Source organism: Pongo abelii, chromosome 6 (genome assembly GCF_028885655.2).
Source record: "Pongo abelii isolate AG06213 chromosome 6, NHGRI_mPonAbe1-v2.0_pri, whole genome shotgun sequence".
NCBI lineage: Eukaryota > Metazoa > Chordata > Mammalia > Primates > Hominidae > Pongo > Pongo abelii.
In genome coordinates this window covers 74370057-74385891 of record NC_071991.2, presented here as the reverse complement: position 1 = coordinate 74385891, position 15835 = coordinate 74370057, and the positions used below count along the sequence as shown (strand labels likewise).

Below are 15835 nucleotides of genomic sequence, written 5' to 3'. Positions count from 1 at the left end.
CTTAGAAATTATATACTTGGTTTATCTTCCACCTTCCTTTCCCTCAAAACTAAAAGTCTTTTAGCACAGGTACCACCCCTAGAATTTCCGGTAAACCAGCACCAGCCTGAGGATCACGTTCTCATCAAAGGATGGAAAGAAGGAAAACTCGAGCCAGCCTGGGAAGGACCCTACCTTGTGCTGCTAACCACCGAGACTAATGTTTGTACAGGGGAAAGGGGATGGACTCATCACACCCGAGTCAAGAAAGCGCCACCCCCTCCAGAGTCGTGGGCTGTGGTCCCTGGGGAAAACCCTACCAAAGTAAAGCTAAGAAAAATTTAACTCTCATCTGTTCTATTACTCTTTCTTCTTTCCTTGCTCTATTGCTGACCATCTAGTTATAACATAACCAAGTCAATTTCTCCTCAAACTATTGCATTTGATGCTTGCCTTGTTATACCCTGTGGGGACTTGCCAAGTCAAAGACAGCTCTCTACTTCAGAAAAGTACCGCTGTCCCTCCTGACTCTCCTCAGACTGGGCCTTAGTAAATTGGGACCATTTAATCTGGGGAGATTTTGATAAAGACTCCAATGTCAACCATGAGTCTTGCCCCCCCGACGTAGAGCTTTTATGCTGTAGTTGGTCCAGCATTCGGTGGGCAAGGATGGACTGCCCCAACCAGTTTTTATAATTTCCTAAAACCATACATTCATTTCCCTAGGGATCGTAGAAGTTAAAGACTTAAAACAAACTTTGGCAATTAAGACAGGATACCAAGATGCAAATGCCTGGTTGGAGTGGATCAAATATTCCATCCGCACGTTAAACAAAAGCAATTGTTATGCTTGTGTGCACAGCAGGCCAGAGGCCCAGATTGTCCCCTTTCCACCAGGGTGGTCCTCCAGTCGACCACGTGTGGATTTCCAGGATTCTACGGCCTGGACTAACAAGTTGTGCCAAGCTCTCTCTCTGCTATGTCTCGAATTCCAGCACCCTGTGGGTCAGTCCCTGAGGGTCATCCAGCTTCCGTCTCCCAACACTAAGTTCACTTCGTGTCTCTCACGACAGGGAGGAAACTTAGTGTTCCTTGGAGACCTGAAGGGATGCAGTGAGCTTAAGAATTTTCAAGAGCTTATCAATCAGTCAGCCCTTGTTCATCCCCGAGCGGATGTGTGGTGGTATTGTGGTGGACCTTCACTGGACACTCTGCCAAATAACTGGAGTGGCACTTGTGCTTTAGTCCAATTGGCTATCCCTTTCACCCTGGCATTTCATCAACCAGAGGAAAGAAAAATAAGACATCATAAAGCGCGAGAAGCCCCTTAAGGGTCTTTCGACTCTCACATCTATTTAGACACAATTAGAGTCCCACAGGGAATACCAGATCAATTTAAAGCCCAAAATCAAATAGCTGCAGGATTTGAGTCAATATTTTGGTGGGTGACAATTAATAAAAATGTAGATGGATAAACTACATCTACCACAACCAACAGTGATTTATGAACTACACTAGAGATGCTGTTAAAGGAATAGCTGAGCAATTAGGGGCTACAAGCCAGATGGCTTGAGAAAATAGGATAGCCTTAGACATGATATTAGCAGAAAGAGGAGGTGTTTGCATCGTGATTAAAACTCAATATTGTACCTTCATCCCAAACAACACCACCCCTGATGGAAGTATAACAAAGACATTGGAAGGTCTGACTGCTCTGTCCAATGAGTTAGCCAACAACTCAGGGGTAAATGACCCCTTTACAGGCTAGAAAAGTGGTTCAGTAAATGGAAAAGAATAATAGCCTCAATTCTTACTTCCCTCTTAGCTGTAATGGGTGTACTTATTCTTGTCAGGTGCTGTGTCACACCATGCATCTGTGGGTTGGTGGAGAGGCTCATAAAAATGGCACTTACTAAAACCTGCCTTAACTATCCTCCACCTTATCCAGAGAAGCGTCTTCTTTTGGAAAATCAAGCAAAACAACTAAGCCAAGACATGTTAAAAAAAAGTTTGAAAAGAAAGAGCTATAAGAAAATGCAAGAGGAAGGGTTGTTAGATATGAGTTCTAAATTTTTCAAAGAATCAATATGTCAGTATGTTCAATTCTTTGCCTTCTACTTTTAAACTTAACTTCCTCATAAAGCAACCTTTTTTGATTACCTGCTCCACTCTGGCTCATTCTAATTATCTGCTCCACCCTCATTCCGATTACCTGCTACCTGCCCTGCGCTAACTCATTCTCCACCCTGCGTAACCATTTTTCCCGCCAAACCACTCACCCCTGTCACTCTCTTTAAATTAGCCAATCGGAATTAGTTTAGCCTGTGTGGTCTAACTCTAGCCAATAGGGGAATGACACAGCAGCAGGGTCCACGTGCCTCAGGGATAAGAACCCCTTCCGCTCCCTTGTCCAAGTGTGCGCTCACTATTGCTCCATCTGTAAGGGCACACCCTTCTATAGAAGTACCTTGCCTTGCTGAGAATTAAAAAGAAAATTAAAAAAAAATGAAATTTAAAAAAAAGAAAATGCACTGAATACATCTAACCTACCAAACATCATAGCTGAGCCTAAAAACATTTTCAGAACAATTACATTAGCCTACAGTTGGGCAAAATCATCTAACACATCTATATTATAAAATATAGAAGCATATTTTATAATAAAGTGTTGAATATCTCATGTAATTTATTTAATAAATGATCATGTCATAATATGCATATCACTTTTGCACCATTGTAATGTCAAAAAATCGTAAGAGCTAACATAAGTTGGGACTGTCTGCATATAACAGGGAAGATTAAATGACTCTAGCAAAGTTTAAAAAAGAAGCTTGCAATGTATCTTCACTTAGGATGGAGGTCTGAAAATCTTGTAGAATTAATTCCTTTCTTTTTCTGCTTAGGAACAAACAGAAAAAGGTTATTATAGAGTATACAAGCTGCTGCATTTTAAGATTAAAAAACAACAGCAGGGGAAGAGAGCTGAGATACATTTTTCCAGATGCTGTTTGTCATTCACATAGCATAAAATAATTCTTTGAATATCAGGCATGGTTTAACTCAGTATCATTTTCAACCTAGGAGAGATGACCTGCATATCAAGATTTTAATTTATTGAGTCATAATGCACATCAGAGAGGGTGGAACATTATTATGGCACGCTATGTGGACAGGCATTGCTCTAGCAAACCTAGGGAGAAATATAAATTATCCCACTTCTTAAGACTTACAGCTCTGGTGTAAAAGCCAGTCACCTTGTTCATGTGTTGAAATCAATGATATTTGCAATAAAAAGATTATTTAATCAGATTGTTAACAGCTGAATAAGCTTTTACCAAATAGTCCTTTTCTTTCCAAGTTTTATATAATACGGCTTTTAGAATTTTCCCCGCCAGGCACGGTGGCTCACGCCTGTAATCCCAGCACTTTGGGAGGGCGAGGCAGAAAGATCACGAGGTGAAGAGATCGAGACCATCCTGGCCAATATGGTGAAAACTCATCTCTACTAAAAATACAAAAAAGTAACCCGGTATGCTGGCATGCGCCTGTAGTCCTAGCTACTCGGGAGGCTGAGGCAGGAGAATTGCTTGAACCCAGGAGGCAGAGGTTGCAGTGAGCCAAGATGGCGCCACTGCACTCCAGCCTGGCAACAGAGCAAGACTCCATCTCAAAAAAAAAAAAAAAAATTCCCATTAAAGTTTCTAAAGGAAAAGAATAAATGAATTCCAATGTTTATAATAACTAAGGTTTAAGTAACATGTATTCTGCCATGATATATACTAATCCCCTTACCTAAAAAAGCTCATTTAGCCAGATGTGGTGGCTCACACCTGTAATCCCAACACTTTGGGAGTCCAAGGCAGGAGGATTGCTTGAGGCTGAGAGTTCCAGACCAACTCGGGCAACATAGTGAGATGCTGCCTCTACAAAAAAAAATTAAAAATTAGCTGGGTGTGGTGGCACACACCTGTAGTCCCCAGCTACCTGGGAGGCTGAAGTGGGAGGATGACTTGAGCCTGGGAGGTGGAGGCTGCAGTGAGCCATGAATGTGCCACTGCACTCCAGCCTGGGTGAGAGATACCCTTTCTAAATAAATAAATGGAACAGAAAATAGCTCAGGAAACAAAGGGGCATGAGCAAGAGACTGAGTAGAAAAGCCAGTGATGTAGAAGGTTAACGAAAACAGTATGGTGTTCTAGGGACCCAGGAAGTGTTTCAAGGAGGAGCTGTGTCAACTGTTAGGTCAAAGTGATACTGATGATCAACTTGAATTTACAAACAGAGGTCACTGATAAAACCTTAACAGAAGCATTTTTAGTGGAGTGGTAAGGATAAAATCTGACCTGAGTTGGGTAATAAACTTGAAAGAAGTAAGATTTACTATAATTATTTTTAGCTTTTTTTTTTTTTTTTGAAAACTGCTCTAGTTTGAATGTATGTCCCCCGCAAACCTCATGAAATTTAATCCCCACTGGGCACAGAGGCATGTGCCTGTAATCCCAGCTACTAGGAAGGCTCAATGGGGAGGATTACTTGAGGCCAGGAGGCTGCAGTGTACTGTTTGTGCCTTTGAATAGCCACTGCACTACAGCCTGGGCAACAAAGCAGGACTCAGTGTCTAAAAGTAGATTAAAAAAAAGGAAAAAGAAATTTGATCCCTAATGTTGGAGGTGGTGCTTAATAGGAGGTGTTTGGGTAATGAAAACAGACCCCTCTTGAATGGTTTCATGTAGCCCTCTCAGTAATGAGTGAGTTCGCTCTATTTGCTCCCAGGAGAGCTGGTCACTAAAATGAACCTACCACTTCCCCCTTCTCTCTTGCTTCTTGTCTATGTGATCTCTGCACACACCAGCTACCCTTCCCCTTCTATCATGAGTGGAAGCAGCCTGAGGCTTTCACCAGATGTCCAATCTTCCAGCCAACAGAATCACAAGCAAAATAACCCTTTTTTTATGTATAAATTACCCAGTTTCAGGTATTCATTTATAGCAACAGAGTAAGACAAGTACCTACTGGGAAGCATATATAAATTCTGAAAACTGCAAATTTTCAAATATATGTAAATACTACCCAAGGACATCTGTATTTAAATGCAGCTTTGCCTGCTGACTTCATTAACATGAGAAACAAACACAGCAGTCTGTTTTCTGAATGAAGCATAGTAGGGCCAGGAGCAGTGGCTCACGCCTGTAATCCCAGCACTTGGAGAAGCCAAGGCGGGCAGATCGCTTGTGGTCGGGAGTTTGAGACCAGCCTGGCCAACGTGGCGAAACTGTCTACCAAAAATATAAAAATTAGCCAGGCATTGTGGTGGGCACCTGTAATCCCAGCTACTCGGGAGGCTGAGGCAGAATAGCTTGAACTCAGGAGGCAGAGGTTGCAGTGAGCAGTGAGCCAAGATCATGCCACTGCACTCCAGCCTGGGTGACAGAACAAGACTCAGTCTCAAAAAAAAAAAAAACAAAAAAAAAACACAAGCACAATTCTAAACGTTCAAAGAAAAAAAAAAGAGTGTGTTATCTTTCGTGGCAGCATTGGTATCTGATGCATTTGTAAATGACAATTTCTTTAGATTGCCATTGAATTTTCTTAAATAGCAGTAATACAGTTTCTTCATTAAGACATATCCTATTTCACGCCAAACTTAATATTTATTCTTACATTGCAAAGCCCAAGGATAGACACAAAATAGAAAGATACTACTCAAAGAATTTTTAAGGATGCATAAAATGATCCTCAATTCTAGAAAATGTTATTACTAATTTCTTAATGTAGCATTTATTTGGAGTTGCTTAATGTTTTTCAATTACATGACACACTGTTTGTTTACACAATTTTAAACTTTGAGGTAATTTGTGCCAAAGGATCTAGAGTAATTTTCAGCAGAGGCAGGAATGGAGCAATTTTGCCCACCAATGGACATTTGATAATGTCTCCATTTTTTTCATAGCCTGTGGGAATTGGAGGGAAAGAGTGCTTTTTGTCTGTAGTGGCAGAGCCCAGGTTAGCTACTAAACATGCTAAAACGCATGGGATGGTCTGCTAAACCAAACTCTTTCAGAAAGTCAATAGTGGCAAGGTTGAGAAACCCTGCTCTCAGAGGTTCAAATTATACATGACACATAGGAGCTAAAAGCATGGAGTCTCGTAACTGAAAACACTCTACACACTCTAAATTCAAAACTACATGGGTTCAAATATCCACCATTTGACTAACAGAATGAATTCAAGTAATTCAACTCGTTTAAAAATTTCAAAATTTTTGAGATAATCCACGTAATTCAAATACTTAGTTTAGTCCTGACATTTAAAATGTGCTGCTACTACCCTGTAAACATTTAATTGTATACTTTTATATGAAAATCCAAAATTAATGTCACTAAATTCCTCAAGTTTCTATGATGTGATGACTTACACACACCTATGTGAAAACTTGCTATATTCCCCACCTTAAAATTATGAATATACTTCCTGGCCTTTGAAAACCTGCACCATGGCTGAGCGCAATGGCTCACGCCTGTAATCTCAGCACTCTGGGAGGCTGAGGAGAGTGGATTGCTTGAGCTCAGGAGTTTGAGACCAGCCTGGGCAACATGGCAAAACCCTGTCTCTAAAAAAAATTACAAAAATTAGCTGGGCATGGTGACACATACCTGTAGTCCTGGCTACTTAGGGGCTGAGGCAGGAGGATCACTTAAGCCTGGGAGGTCGAGGCTGCAGTGATCCATGTTTGTACCACTGTACTCCAGCCTGAGTGACAGAGAATATCTCAAAAAAAAAAAAAAAGAAAAGAAAAAAGAAAAGACTCAGCAGCCGAAATTCTCAAGATCTCTTGACTACTAGCACCATGGTTAGCAGTGATAAACTCAGATTTCAACTTCAATCCTAGGACCAAAGCAACTTATAACCTTGAAAATCGCAACAAAGAGAATGCCAAGTAAAAACCATTGTTAAAAACTGCACACACTTCAACAACAGCCAGTAAGAGAAACTCAAAGATTTCCGTTTTGTCAATGTCAGATGCTTGAGTATCCTTCCCAATTTACTTTTGTATAATTTCCAGTTCCAGTTGTTATGTATGCTCTAGTGAAGTTACCAACGGTCTATACACAAAATGGAAGTGTTTTATTAAAGCAGCTTAAAGTCGTATTTTCAAACTATAGAAATTCAAGAAATTCTTTAAATTCTAATAGTTAATTTCCTATACTCTAAAGTTCAGAGCATACTTTCAGCATAAAAAAGTGACACATATCAAGTTTCAGTTATTTATTGATTTAATCAGTGTAATCTCCAATAGAGATTACAATAGAGATCTCCAACATGATTTCATGCATTTAGAGGAGAAATATTTCCTGGTTAAGTGGAAAATTGTGCGGATGTGGCTTCTGGAAGACCTTCATTCTAAAGCAGCGTTATAGTGAAACATTTCATTTAGAAATCTGGACGTTCCTTCTTCAGCTTGCTGTAATCCACATTCACTGAGTAGAACTTGGAACAGAAAAAAAGATATTTTAAGTAATCTCAAATACATAGAGATGGTACAAAGGTTTTAGAATTCTTTGTATTTGGTTTTCTATAGTCACAATTACAGATATGAATTTTTAAAAGAATATTTAAAAACATAAAATCATTCACAGAAAAATACTGTACCTAAAATTCCGGCCTTCAATGATAGTTTTGGCCAGGTAAAAATATTCAATTTATTTCAGAAAAGCAGTGTTAGTACAGTCTACTACTTGGAACCTATAAGGAAAATCCTTCTATTTCAAAGTGAATAATTAAGAATTCCTTCTGATACATACTTCCAATTCGGTAAGTTTTTGCCTTAACTCTACTAAGTACATGGAAGAATTGCCAACAGAATAGAGGATTAACAAGAATTATCTTCCCTACTTGCTGAATGAACTGCTATAATTTAGAGGGAGAGATCCTGCAACAAAGAGGCTAGTAATATAAGGTACTGCTTTGTTTTGTGGTTTATATAACTTCTGAGAAATTTTCTCTCTCTCTCACTGATTTCCTAATCCAGACTATATTCAATATCAAACTGACACTTCACCTCTGGTAATGGCTTTTAAATAATACGGTATTTTTGCTGTTTAAAATTTCCAACATTTCTTTATAATCAATTAAAATTAATTTTAGAAATAAATCTTACTGTGATTGCTTAAAAAAAAAAAACTCCCTCTCTCAGTAACTTAAAAAAAAAACCGACATATTTAAAACTGGCCCAGAGTTTCTACTAAGGACACATCAATGCTTGTACACAAGCCCAAATAAGGCTAAAATCTTGGGTTTACTCATTCTTGTGCCAAAGAATGCTAAAGAGGTTGTGCTATAATTACTTGAAGACAATGTTATTTATCTCCAAAAGAACCACAATTTCAGAATGATAAACATTTTCTTCAGGGTTTTTAAGCATGAAGTTCACAAATCTGTATTCTCTCTTCAAACCTCTTTCATTTCTTCAAATGTACCCGAACTTATTTATTTCTGAAAAACTCTTATGTATTTTACTGATAAAAAAAAAAAATCCTCAGGTTGTAAAGCTTATTACCAAGTTATCGTTGAGATACAGACAGATACAGACTTTTATGGACAGAAAATTATAAATAATCCATAAAGCAGTATTCTTTGTTCTGACAGTGTTAAGAAACAATTAACCTAGACAATAAGGTAAAAAAAAAAAAAGAAACTACCTGTGCTATCATCTAACATATTAACAAAATATTAGAAATAATTTACAGAAGGGTCTGCAGGTATATATTAATAAGGAAAGGAAAATAAACATCTGTTGGGCTCCTGCCCAGGCACTGGGCTAGATGCTTTATGTATATCTTAGTTAATTATCACAATAACCCTTCTCATTCTTAATTTATAATAGAGGTAATTGAGATCAAGTTCTACGATTTGCAGGATCAAGGCCCTACACCCATGCAGAATCAAAAGCACATTCATGGCATTTTTGCCAATTTTCTTAAAACTAAGCAGGCTTCTGATTTACTTGCTTCATATACAAAATTCTCTCTAGAATTTTAAAACCTGCTTTCAACTTCCCTACCTCTATTCTTTTTCTCAGTTTAATGCTGGCTACTTTGAGAGTCTCTGAAACAATAGCTGGGAAGGCACAACATATTCTGATCTTAGCTTTGGGGAGCAGAGCTTCAACTGTTATTCAGTTGAGAAGTATTGCTGGGCCTTTAATGCTCAAATCTTATTTTGGTCCTGTTTCTTGCTGTTTTATTCATAGCTTTTGCCAGATTATAGCATGGCAACAAATAATCCTCTGCTACGTACGGACTCAATGTTTATGTTCTCCCAAAATTCATGTTGTAACCTCAAACGCCAATGTGATGGTATTTGGAGGCTGGGCCTTTGAGAGGTAATTAGGTTAAGAGGGTGCAACACCCTAACTAGTGCCTTTACAGGAGGGCTCACTCCTCTCCTTCCATCTTGCGAGGAAGATGGAACTAGGTTGGGCCCTCATGAGGAACAGAATTGGTTGGCACCTTGATCTGGACTTCCCAGCCTCCGGACTGAGGAATAAATTTGTTGTTTAAGCCACCTGGTCTACAGTACCTTGTTATGGCAGCCCAAATTAACACACTCAAATCTCAGTGGCTTATAACAATAAAAGTTCACTTTTCACTCACATTATATGCCATTTGTATGTTGATTGCTCCATATTTTTTTCATTCCAATTCTAAGGTGAATGGGTAGCCCTTACTTGTCGATTTTGGTCTCATGAGAGAAGCAAAAGAACGGAGGAACCACATAATGGTTCAAGAGTGGCAGGTATCATTTCCTCCAACTCATAATTTCCCACAGCAAGTCACAAATCAAATCTGATGTCAGTGGGCCAGAAAAACAAATTCTCTTAGGTGAGAGATTGTGAATGATGGAGATAATAATCTAGTCTACCTGAATGGGTTTAGAAAAAGTATTAAGTAGGTTTCATTTATTCCAGGTTCTCAAGTTTCTGGATTTGGTTCCTTTTCATTTCTGTCATTTCATAACATGACATTCTTCATCTTTCCAGACTCTGATATCAGTGTCATAGCTATTAACAGCCCAAGCTATGCCACACACATTCGGTTTTTGTTGCAGCAACATTTCATTTTCGGTTCCCAAGGCCTCATACTGGCATGTGTTGTGGTATTTCAGAACAGTAGTAAACTGGCTGCATTATCAGAATCATCTGTTACACTTTTTGAACTACACACACCCATAGATTCCAATACGGTCTTTGGTGGAAGAACCAAAGCCTGCTAGTTTTTTTTGTTTACTTTTTTAAAGTTTCTTGTATGTGGAATTATTTTCTCTGGAATGGACTTAGTTTAAACAAATTCATAAGACATAAAAATAAATCAGGATGCCTGTTTATCTTTTTAGAGGCAAAATATAACACAGATGAGATAGATGTTTCAGCTTAGCCACTGCATTTTTATTTTCTTCTTGTAAGGAGATCTACTGAAGGATTTAGAAGCCAAATTATAATCATGTTAAGCAGAAAATGTGAAATCCACAAAGGGTGATCTTAAAAGTTGCTATCAGGCTGTGGGCACAGTGGCTCACGCCTGTAACACCAGCACTGGGAGGTTGAGACAGGCAGATCAACTTGAAGCCAGGGGTTCAAGACCAGCCTGGCCAACATGGCAAAACCCCATCTCTACTAAAAATACAAAAAATCAGCTGGGTGTGGTGGTGCCTGCTGGTAGTCCCAGCTACTCAGGAGAGTGAGGCAAGAGAATCACTTGAGCCTGGGAGGTGGAGACTGCAGTAAGCCAAGATAACGCCACTGCACTCCAGCCTGGGCGACAGAGTGAGACTCTGTCTCCAACAACAACAACAACAACAACAACAACAACAAAACGTTGCTATGAGTAATGATAATCCAGCATAGATGTACACCTGTCAAGGAGTGCTGGACACACACTGATCGGGGACCCTGTTCTTCAGAGTGATAAATCAAACAGCCAATTACTCTCTTTTGATGAAGTGGCTTGATATTATGGAAACTGCATTGAGTGAGTTATAAACTTTAAACACGTAAACTGTATGGTATGTGAATGGTATGGTATCTTAATGAAGCTGCCCTTGGTTTTTTGGGTTTTTTTTAGACAGAGTCTGGTTCTGTTGCCCAGGTTGGAGTGCAGTGGCGTGATCTTGGCTCACTGCAACCTCCACCTCCCAGGTTCAAGCAATCCTCCTGCCTCAGCCTCCCAAGCAGCTGGGATTACAGGCACCTACTACCATGCCCAGCTAATTTTTGTACTTTTAGTAGAGATGGGGTTTCACCATATTGGCCAGGCTGATTTCCAGCTCCTGATCTCAAGTGATCTGCCCACCTCAGCCTCCCGAAGTGCTGGGATTACAGGCATGAGCCACCGTGCCTGGCCTGCCCTTGGTTTTGATGCTGTGCAGGGTCTTTGTATGCAAAATTTTTTACACATAAGGAAGGTTATGTTTGGGGAATCAATAAATGGTCTCAGTCCATGAAATCATTCTCTGGAAGAGTAGTTCCACAGACCACTCTAAATTCTCATGCCCCACAAAAGACCAGCTGAATCAGAATCTCTGGGGATAAGCTGAGGAATCTGTGTTTCAACAAGCTCTATGTATAATGAAGTTTGAGAACACTGTGTTAGACTATCTAAGAACTAAGAAAATGGTAAATGATAGCTATACTATTTTTCCTTCTTTTCTTATACTAGCAATAAAATACCTAGCAAAAAATATTTATTAGAGCAATATATCATTTTCATTTCACAGAACTACCTAACAGCTCTTTAAAGTTCAATATAATGGAATTTTACTCATATATCCAGTTTCAAGAAAACCCACCCCACAACAAAACTTATTACAACACAATTTCTAACAACTTTAAAACAATTTTGTAGTTTACCTTGTATTGATCATTGGGACCCAGTTTGTTCCAGGGCTCTGGGTTATTTCTGTCCCAACTAAAAGAAATAAAACATTACGACTGTTATAATAATAAAGCACTATTTAAAGTAGTGTTTTGTACTTAAGAATACATCTTGAACAGATCAATCTTTTTTTCTATTAGATGAAGTACGGTGTTATTTCATTACGAAGCTGAAACAGGTAGAGGATCTATAATAAGCAATCTCATGTAATCAATTAGAAAAAAGGTAGAACACAGAATCCCTATCACAAGATACTTTTTACCTGGCTTTCACAAAAGCTTTCCATTTCACTAATAAAGTGATATATAGAAAAGTGCATAGAATAATGATGAATCAATCTTTTGATTGTCTATTGTTTTTCAACTGCAAATGTGCAAGTGCAGGCAAAAAACATTTACATGTGCCAAGAACGATGATTATTTTATAAAAACAATTATTATTATGTCAATCCTCAAAACATTACAAGATTTGGTATTAGCAGTTCTACTTTACCAAAGAGAAAACGAGACTCAGAGAAATTAGATAATTTCATGAACCAGAAAAAGTAAATGAAAACAGCAGATTTGAGATCTGAAGTTATTGTATCACTGTAAATGTAAGATTCTTTCTACTACCCTGATGTTATCGCCCTACGAAGACTGTGGCTCCTAAACTGCCTTGATCAGCTATCAAAGTTTTAAACATTTTTAAGTACTTACCAAACATCTGGATTGAACAATGCCAGACGCAAGAGATACAGTGTTGCTCCAGAAGCTCCAGTTCCAATAAATACAAAGAGGGGGATCAACTAGAACCAAACACAAAATAGAATAACCATCTTCAAATACTTAAGACACTGGCCAACGAGAGATTACAGTAGTTTCTGCACATCGATTTCCAAGTCTCAAACTGTTATTGGGCTGTTTTGTCTTAAAATTTAAATAAAGTAGATCTTACATTGAGGTAAGACTTCTTATAACTGTGTTCTAAAGAAAGAAATGGAATTTGGAAAGGATGCTAAGATGACTCTGGTTTAAGTGTCTTACTTTTTAATGTGGAGCAAATTATAGGCACATTTTTAAATTTCCAAGAAAATGTATCGAGTCTTCTTCACTTCTCTAATATTTACATGTCATTTCCATTAAATTTTCTGGCTTCCTTTACCCTGGGGCTTGAAAAACAAATTCTTTGCAAATTATTTAAGGGTGCCTCCATAAAGATGTATGAAAAATAGAGTCTGAATAAGTAAACGTATCTATTACAAATACTGGCTTTAAGCATTATCTCTGAAAACGTAATGCTACCAATGCTCTTGCTGCGTATTTAGGGAACTGGATTTAAGACAGATGAAAGATTGCATAGACTTTTAGCTCTACAGCACGTTGATGTGCTGAGGGAAAATGAGATGCGAAAGAACTTAACTGCAATTAAATTCCGCACTACGAAATTTCCCCAAATGCAACGACGTCCAGACAAAGTGAGGATTCCAAGATCACGGACCCCTCTTATTTACCAAAAGGCCTGATGGTGCAATGCGGTGAATACAAGATCCTCCAGAGATGGTATAACACATAGGGAACCTGACCTATGCTAGTCTCTGACCCACACAGCGCATATCTATCCCTCCTGGACCGCACAACCTGCAAAAGAGCGCGGCCACCAGACTGTTCCAATGTTCACTAGGTTTTTTTTCCTAGCAGTGTCTGTCACCTTCCGCCTGTCAGACAAAACCCCACAATGCATGGCGTAGAGGGTCACAGAGGCCTGGGGCAACTAAGATGACAAACACTAGGAGAGGCAGGGTCTGGTCTGACGGACGGTAAGTGGCTGTAAATAAGGACGCTCCCAGGGAACAGAAAGAGGTGCACCCCGACGCAAGGAGGACAAGGGAAAACACTAGGAGAGAGGTCACGAACTTACGCTCGGATGCTTCTTGGCCTGACTGAGGATCTGGCGGAGCATGTTTGCGGCAGAGGTCTCCGATTGGAAAGGAGAGAACCAACTTAGCCACCGGGCCTAGAGCTAAAGAGTATCTGCAATGACACACTGCGGACTTCCAAAGTCACCCAGGACCTCCTACCTGAAGGACCCTTGGCTGGGAGGGCAGCTTGCGGCAGGAGGGCCCGGATGCGACTGTCCTTAATAGTGCCTGCTTAGATCCAACTACTCACATGTTCGTCCTGACCTGGTCGGACCACCATCAGTCCACTTCATAGTGCAAACCCCTTCACTGCCTTGCTATGCATATTTCTGAGGGGAATTTTTTTTGTCGAAACGAGAACTCTTCGATTGACCAGACAGGCACTTTCCAAGGGTGCCACGTACTGAGGAATGCGGTCGGCTCGGGGGCGCACGGGCCGCGCGCTCAGTGAGTAGGGGCCTCTCGTGCGGCGCCTGAGAGCCGGGTCCGCGCGTCGAGGCCCTGGGGGCGCGCGTGCCGGGCGCGCGCTGGCCGGCCGTGACTGCCGCAGAGGGAGCTGCGCGGCGCCTCTGGGAGCCAAGTGCCGGGTGCCTGGAGGGCAGGTCGGGTCTCTTGCCGCTAAGGTCAGCGGCTGCGGTTTGAGAAAACTGCAGCTGCTTCCTGTGTTAGGCTGTCGCAGACAAGCAGAAGTTAAAAACTAGTAAATGACTTAAAGATGATAATAGTCCTGGCAGTGTATTTCTAAACCCTCAGATCCTGGCCCTCGGTTGAAAGTTCGTCGCCACAAAGACCTTTCCAATACGCCACTATCCCCCCTCCCTCGTCCCAAATTGCATCCTTAAAATGTGTTTTCAATGGTCGTGTACCTACAGATAATCTTTCCCACTACCCCAATCGAATTTTCATTTGTCTTTTGTTTTGTTTTCTTCGTTTTTTTTTTACCCGAAGGTCTTCCATAGGACAGGCTTTGCGGGGGGAGGGGGGATAAAACGTACACTCTGAACCCTCTCCAATCTCATACGTAGCTTAAAGCATTAATCAAATGATCAAGCAAGTATTAATAATTGGTAATAGAAATCATAGGAGAAGGCTCCACCGGAAAGTCACACTAGCTCTGAAGGAGGAGCGGACATTAACCAGGTGAAAACCGAGGATGCGGGTGTACAGGGCGGAGGTAATAACACGTGAAGGTCTGAAGCTAATGAAAACCAAGGAGCTGTATGAGGTCTAGTGTGGCTGGAAAGTAAAAGGGAGAGCAAGGTGGGGATCAGATCTGCTGGGCCAATAACCGCTTACACATCATGGGTTTTATGTTGAGAGCTTGGGAAGGTTGTGTTTTTAAATGATTGCTTTGTGAATAATTGATTAGAAGGGATAAGCGTGAAAGGGGAAGGACCTATCAAGGGGCCATTGCAATAGTCCATAATCTGTGTGAGAGATAATGGTAGCTTGAACTAGTGTAGAGATTGTAATGATGAGAAAAAAAGATTCCAGAGATGTTTAGAAGGTGGCACCAACAGGACTTGGTGGTTGGCTATCGGGGAGTGAGGAGAGAGAAGTTAAGAATAATTTCAGAAGTTCAGTTTTGAGCAGCTCTGTAGTTGTTGATGCCAGTTATTGAAATAAGCCATAGAGAATGATGTATAAGTGCCTATGTAGAATTCAAGTGGATCTCTATGGGGCAGAAGAGAACTACACTAGAAGTATAAATTTAGGACTCAGTTTATTGATAAGAAATGAACCCATGTGACTGAATGAGATTACTTAGGGAGAGAAAGTTGAGTGAGAATTTAGACAGAGGACACAGAGCCGAGGAATTACAACATGCAATGCTTAGAAAAGGAGGTATGGCCAGTAGGCAGGAAAAAAAATAGATGGTAACTGTTAAGGTGATATGTCATGAAGCTTATCAAGACTCGTGTCTTTTTTCATTCATTCAGCAAATCTTTCTTAAGTACCTACTCTCCACTAGGCACTGTTCTAGCCACTAGAGTTATAGCAGTGAACAAGAAAATTACTCTGCCCT

The 15835-nt window shown here is 40.2% G+C and overlaps 1 protein-coding gene across 1 annotated transcript; it reads right to left on the bottom strand.

The window, feature by feature from the left end:
- Positions 1-7230: 7230 nt before the first annotated feature.
- On the bottom strand, positions 7231-14330 carry NDUFA4 (NDUFA4 mitochondrial complex associated). The gene is made up of 4 exons (XM_002818200.6): positions 13809-14330; positions 12608-12696; positions 11885-11942; positions 7231-7467 (listed from the first exon to the last, which is right to left on the bottom strand). Exons 1-4 carry the CDS (start codon positions 13848-13850, stop codon positions 7411-7413), a joined length of 246 nt encoding a protein of 81 aa, XP_002818246.1. The 5' UTR covers positions 13851-14330; the 3' UTR covers positions 7231-7410.
- Positions 14331-15835: the final 1505 nt, after the last annotated feature.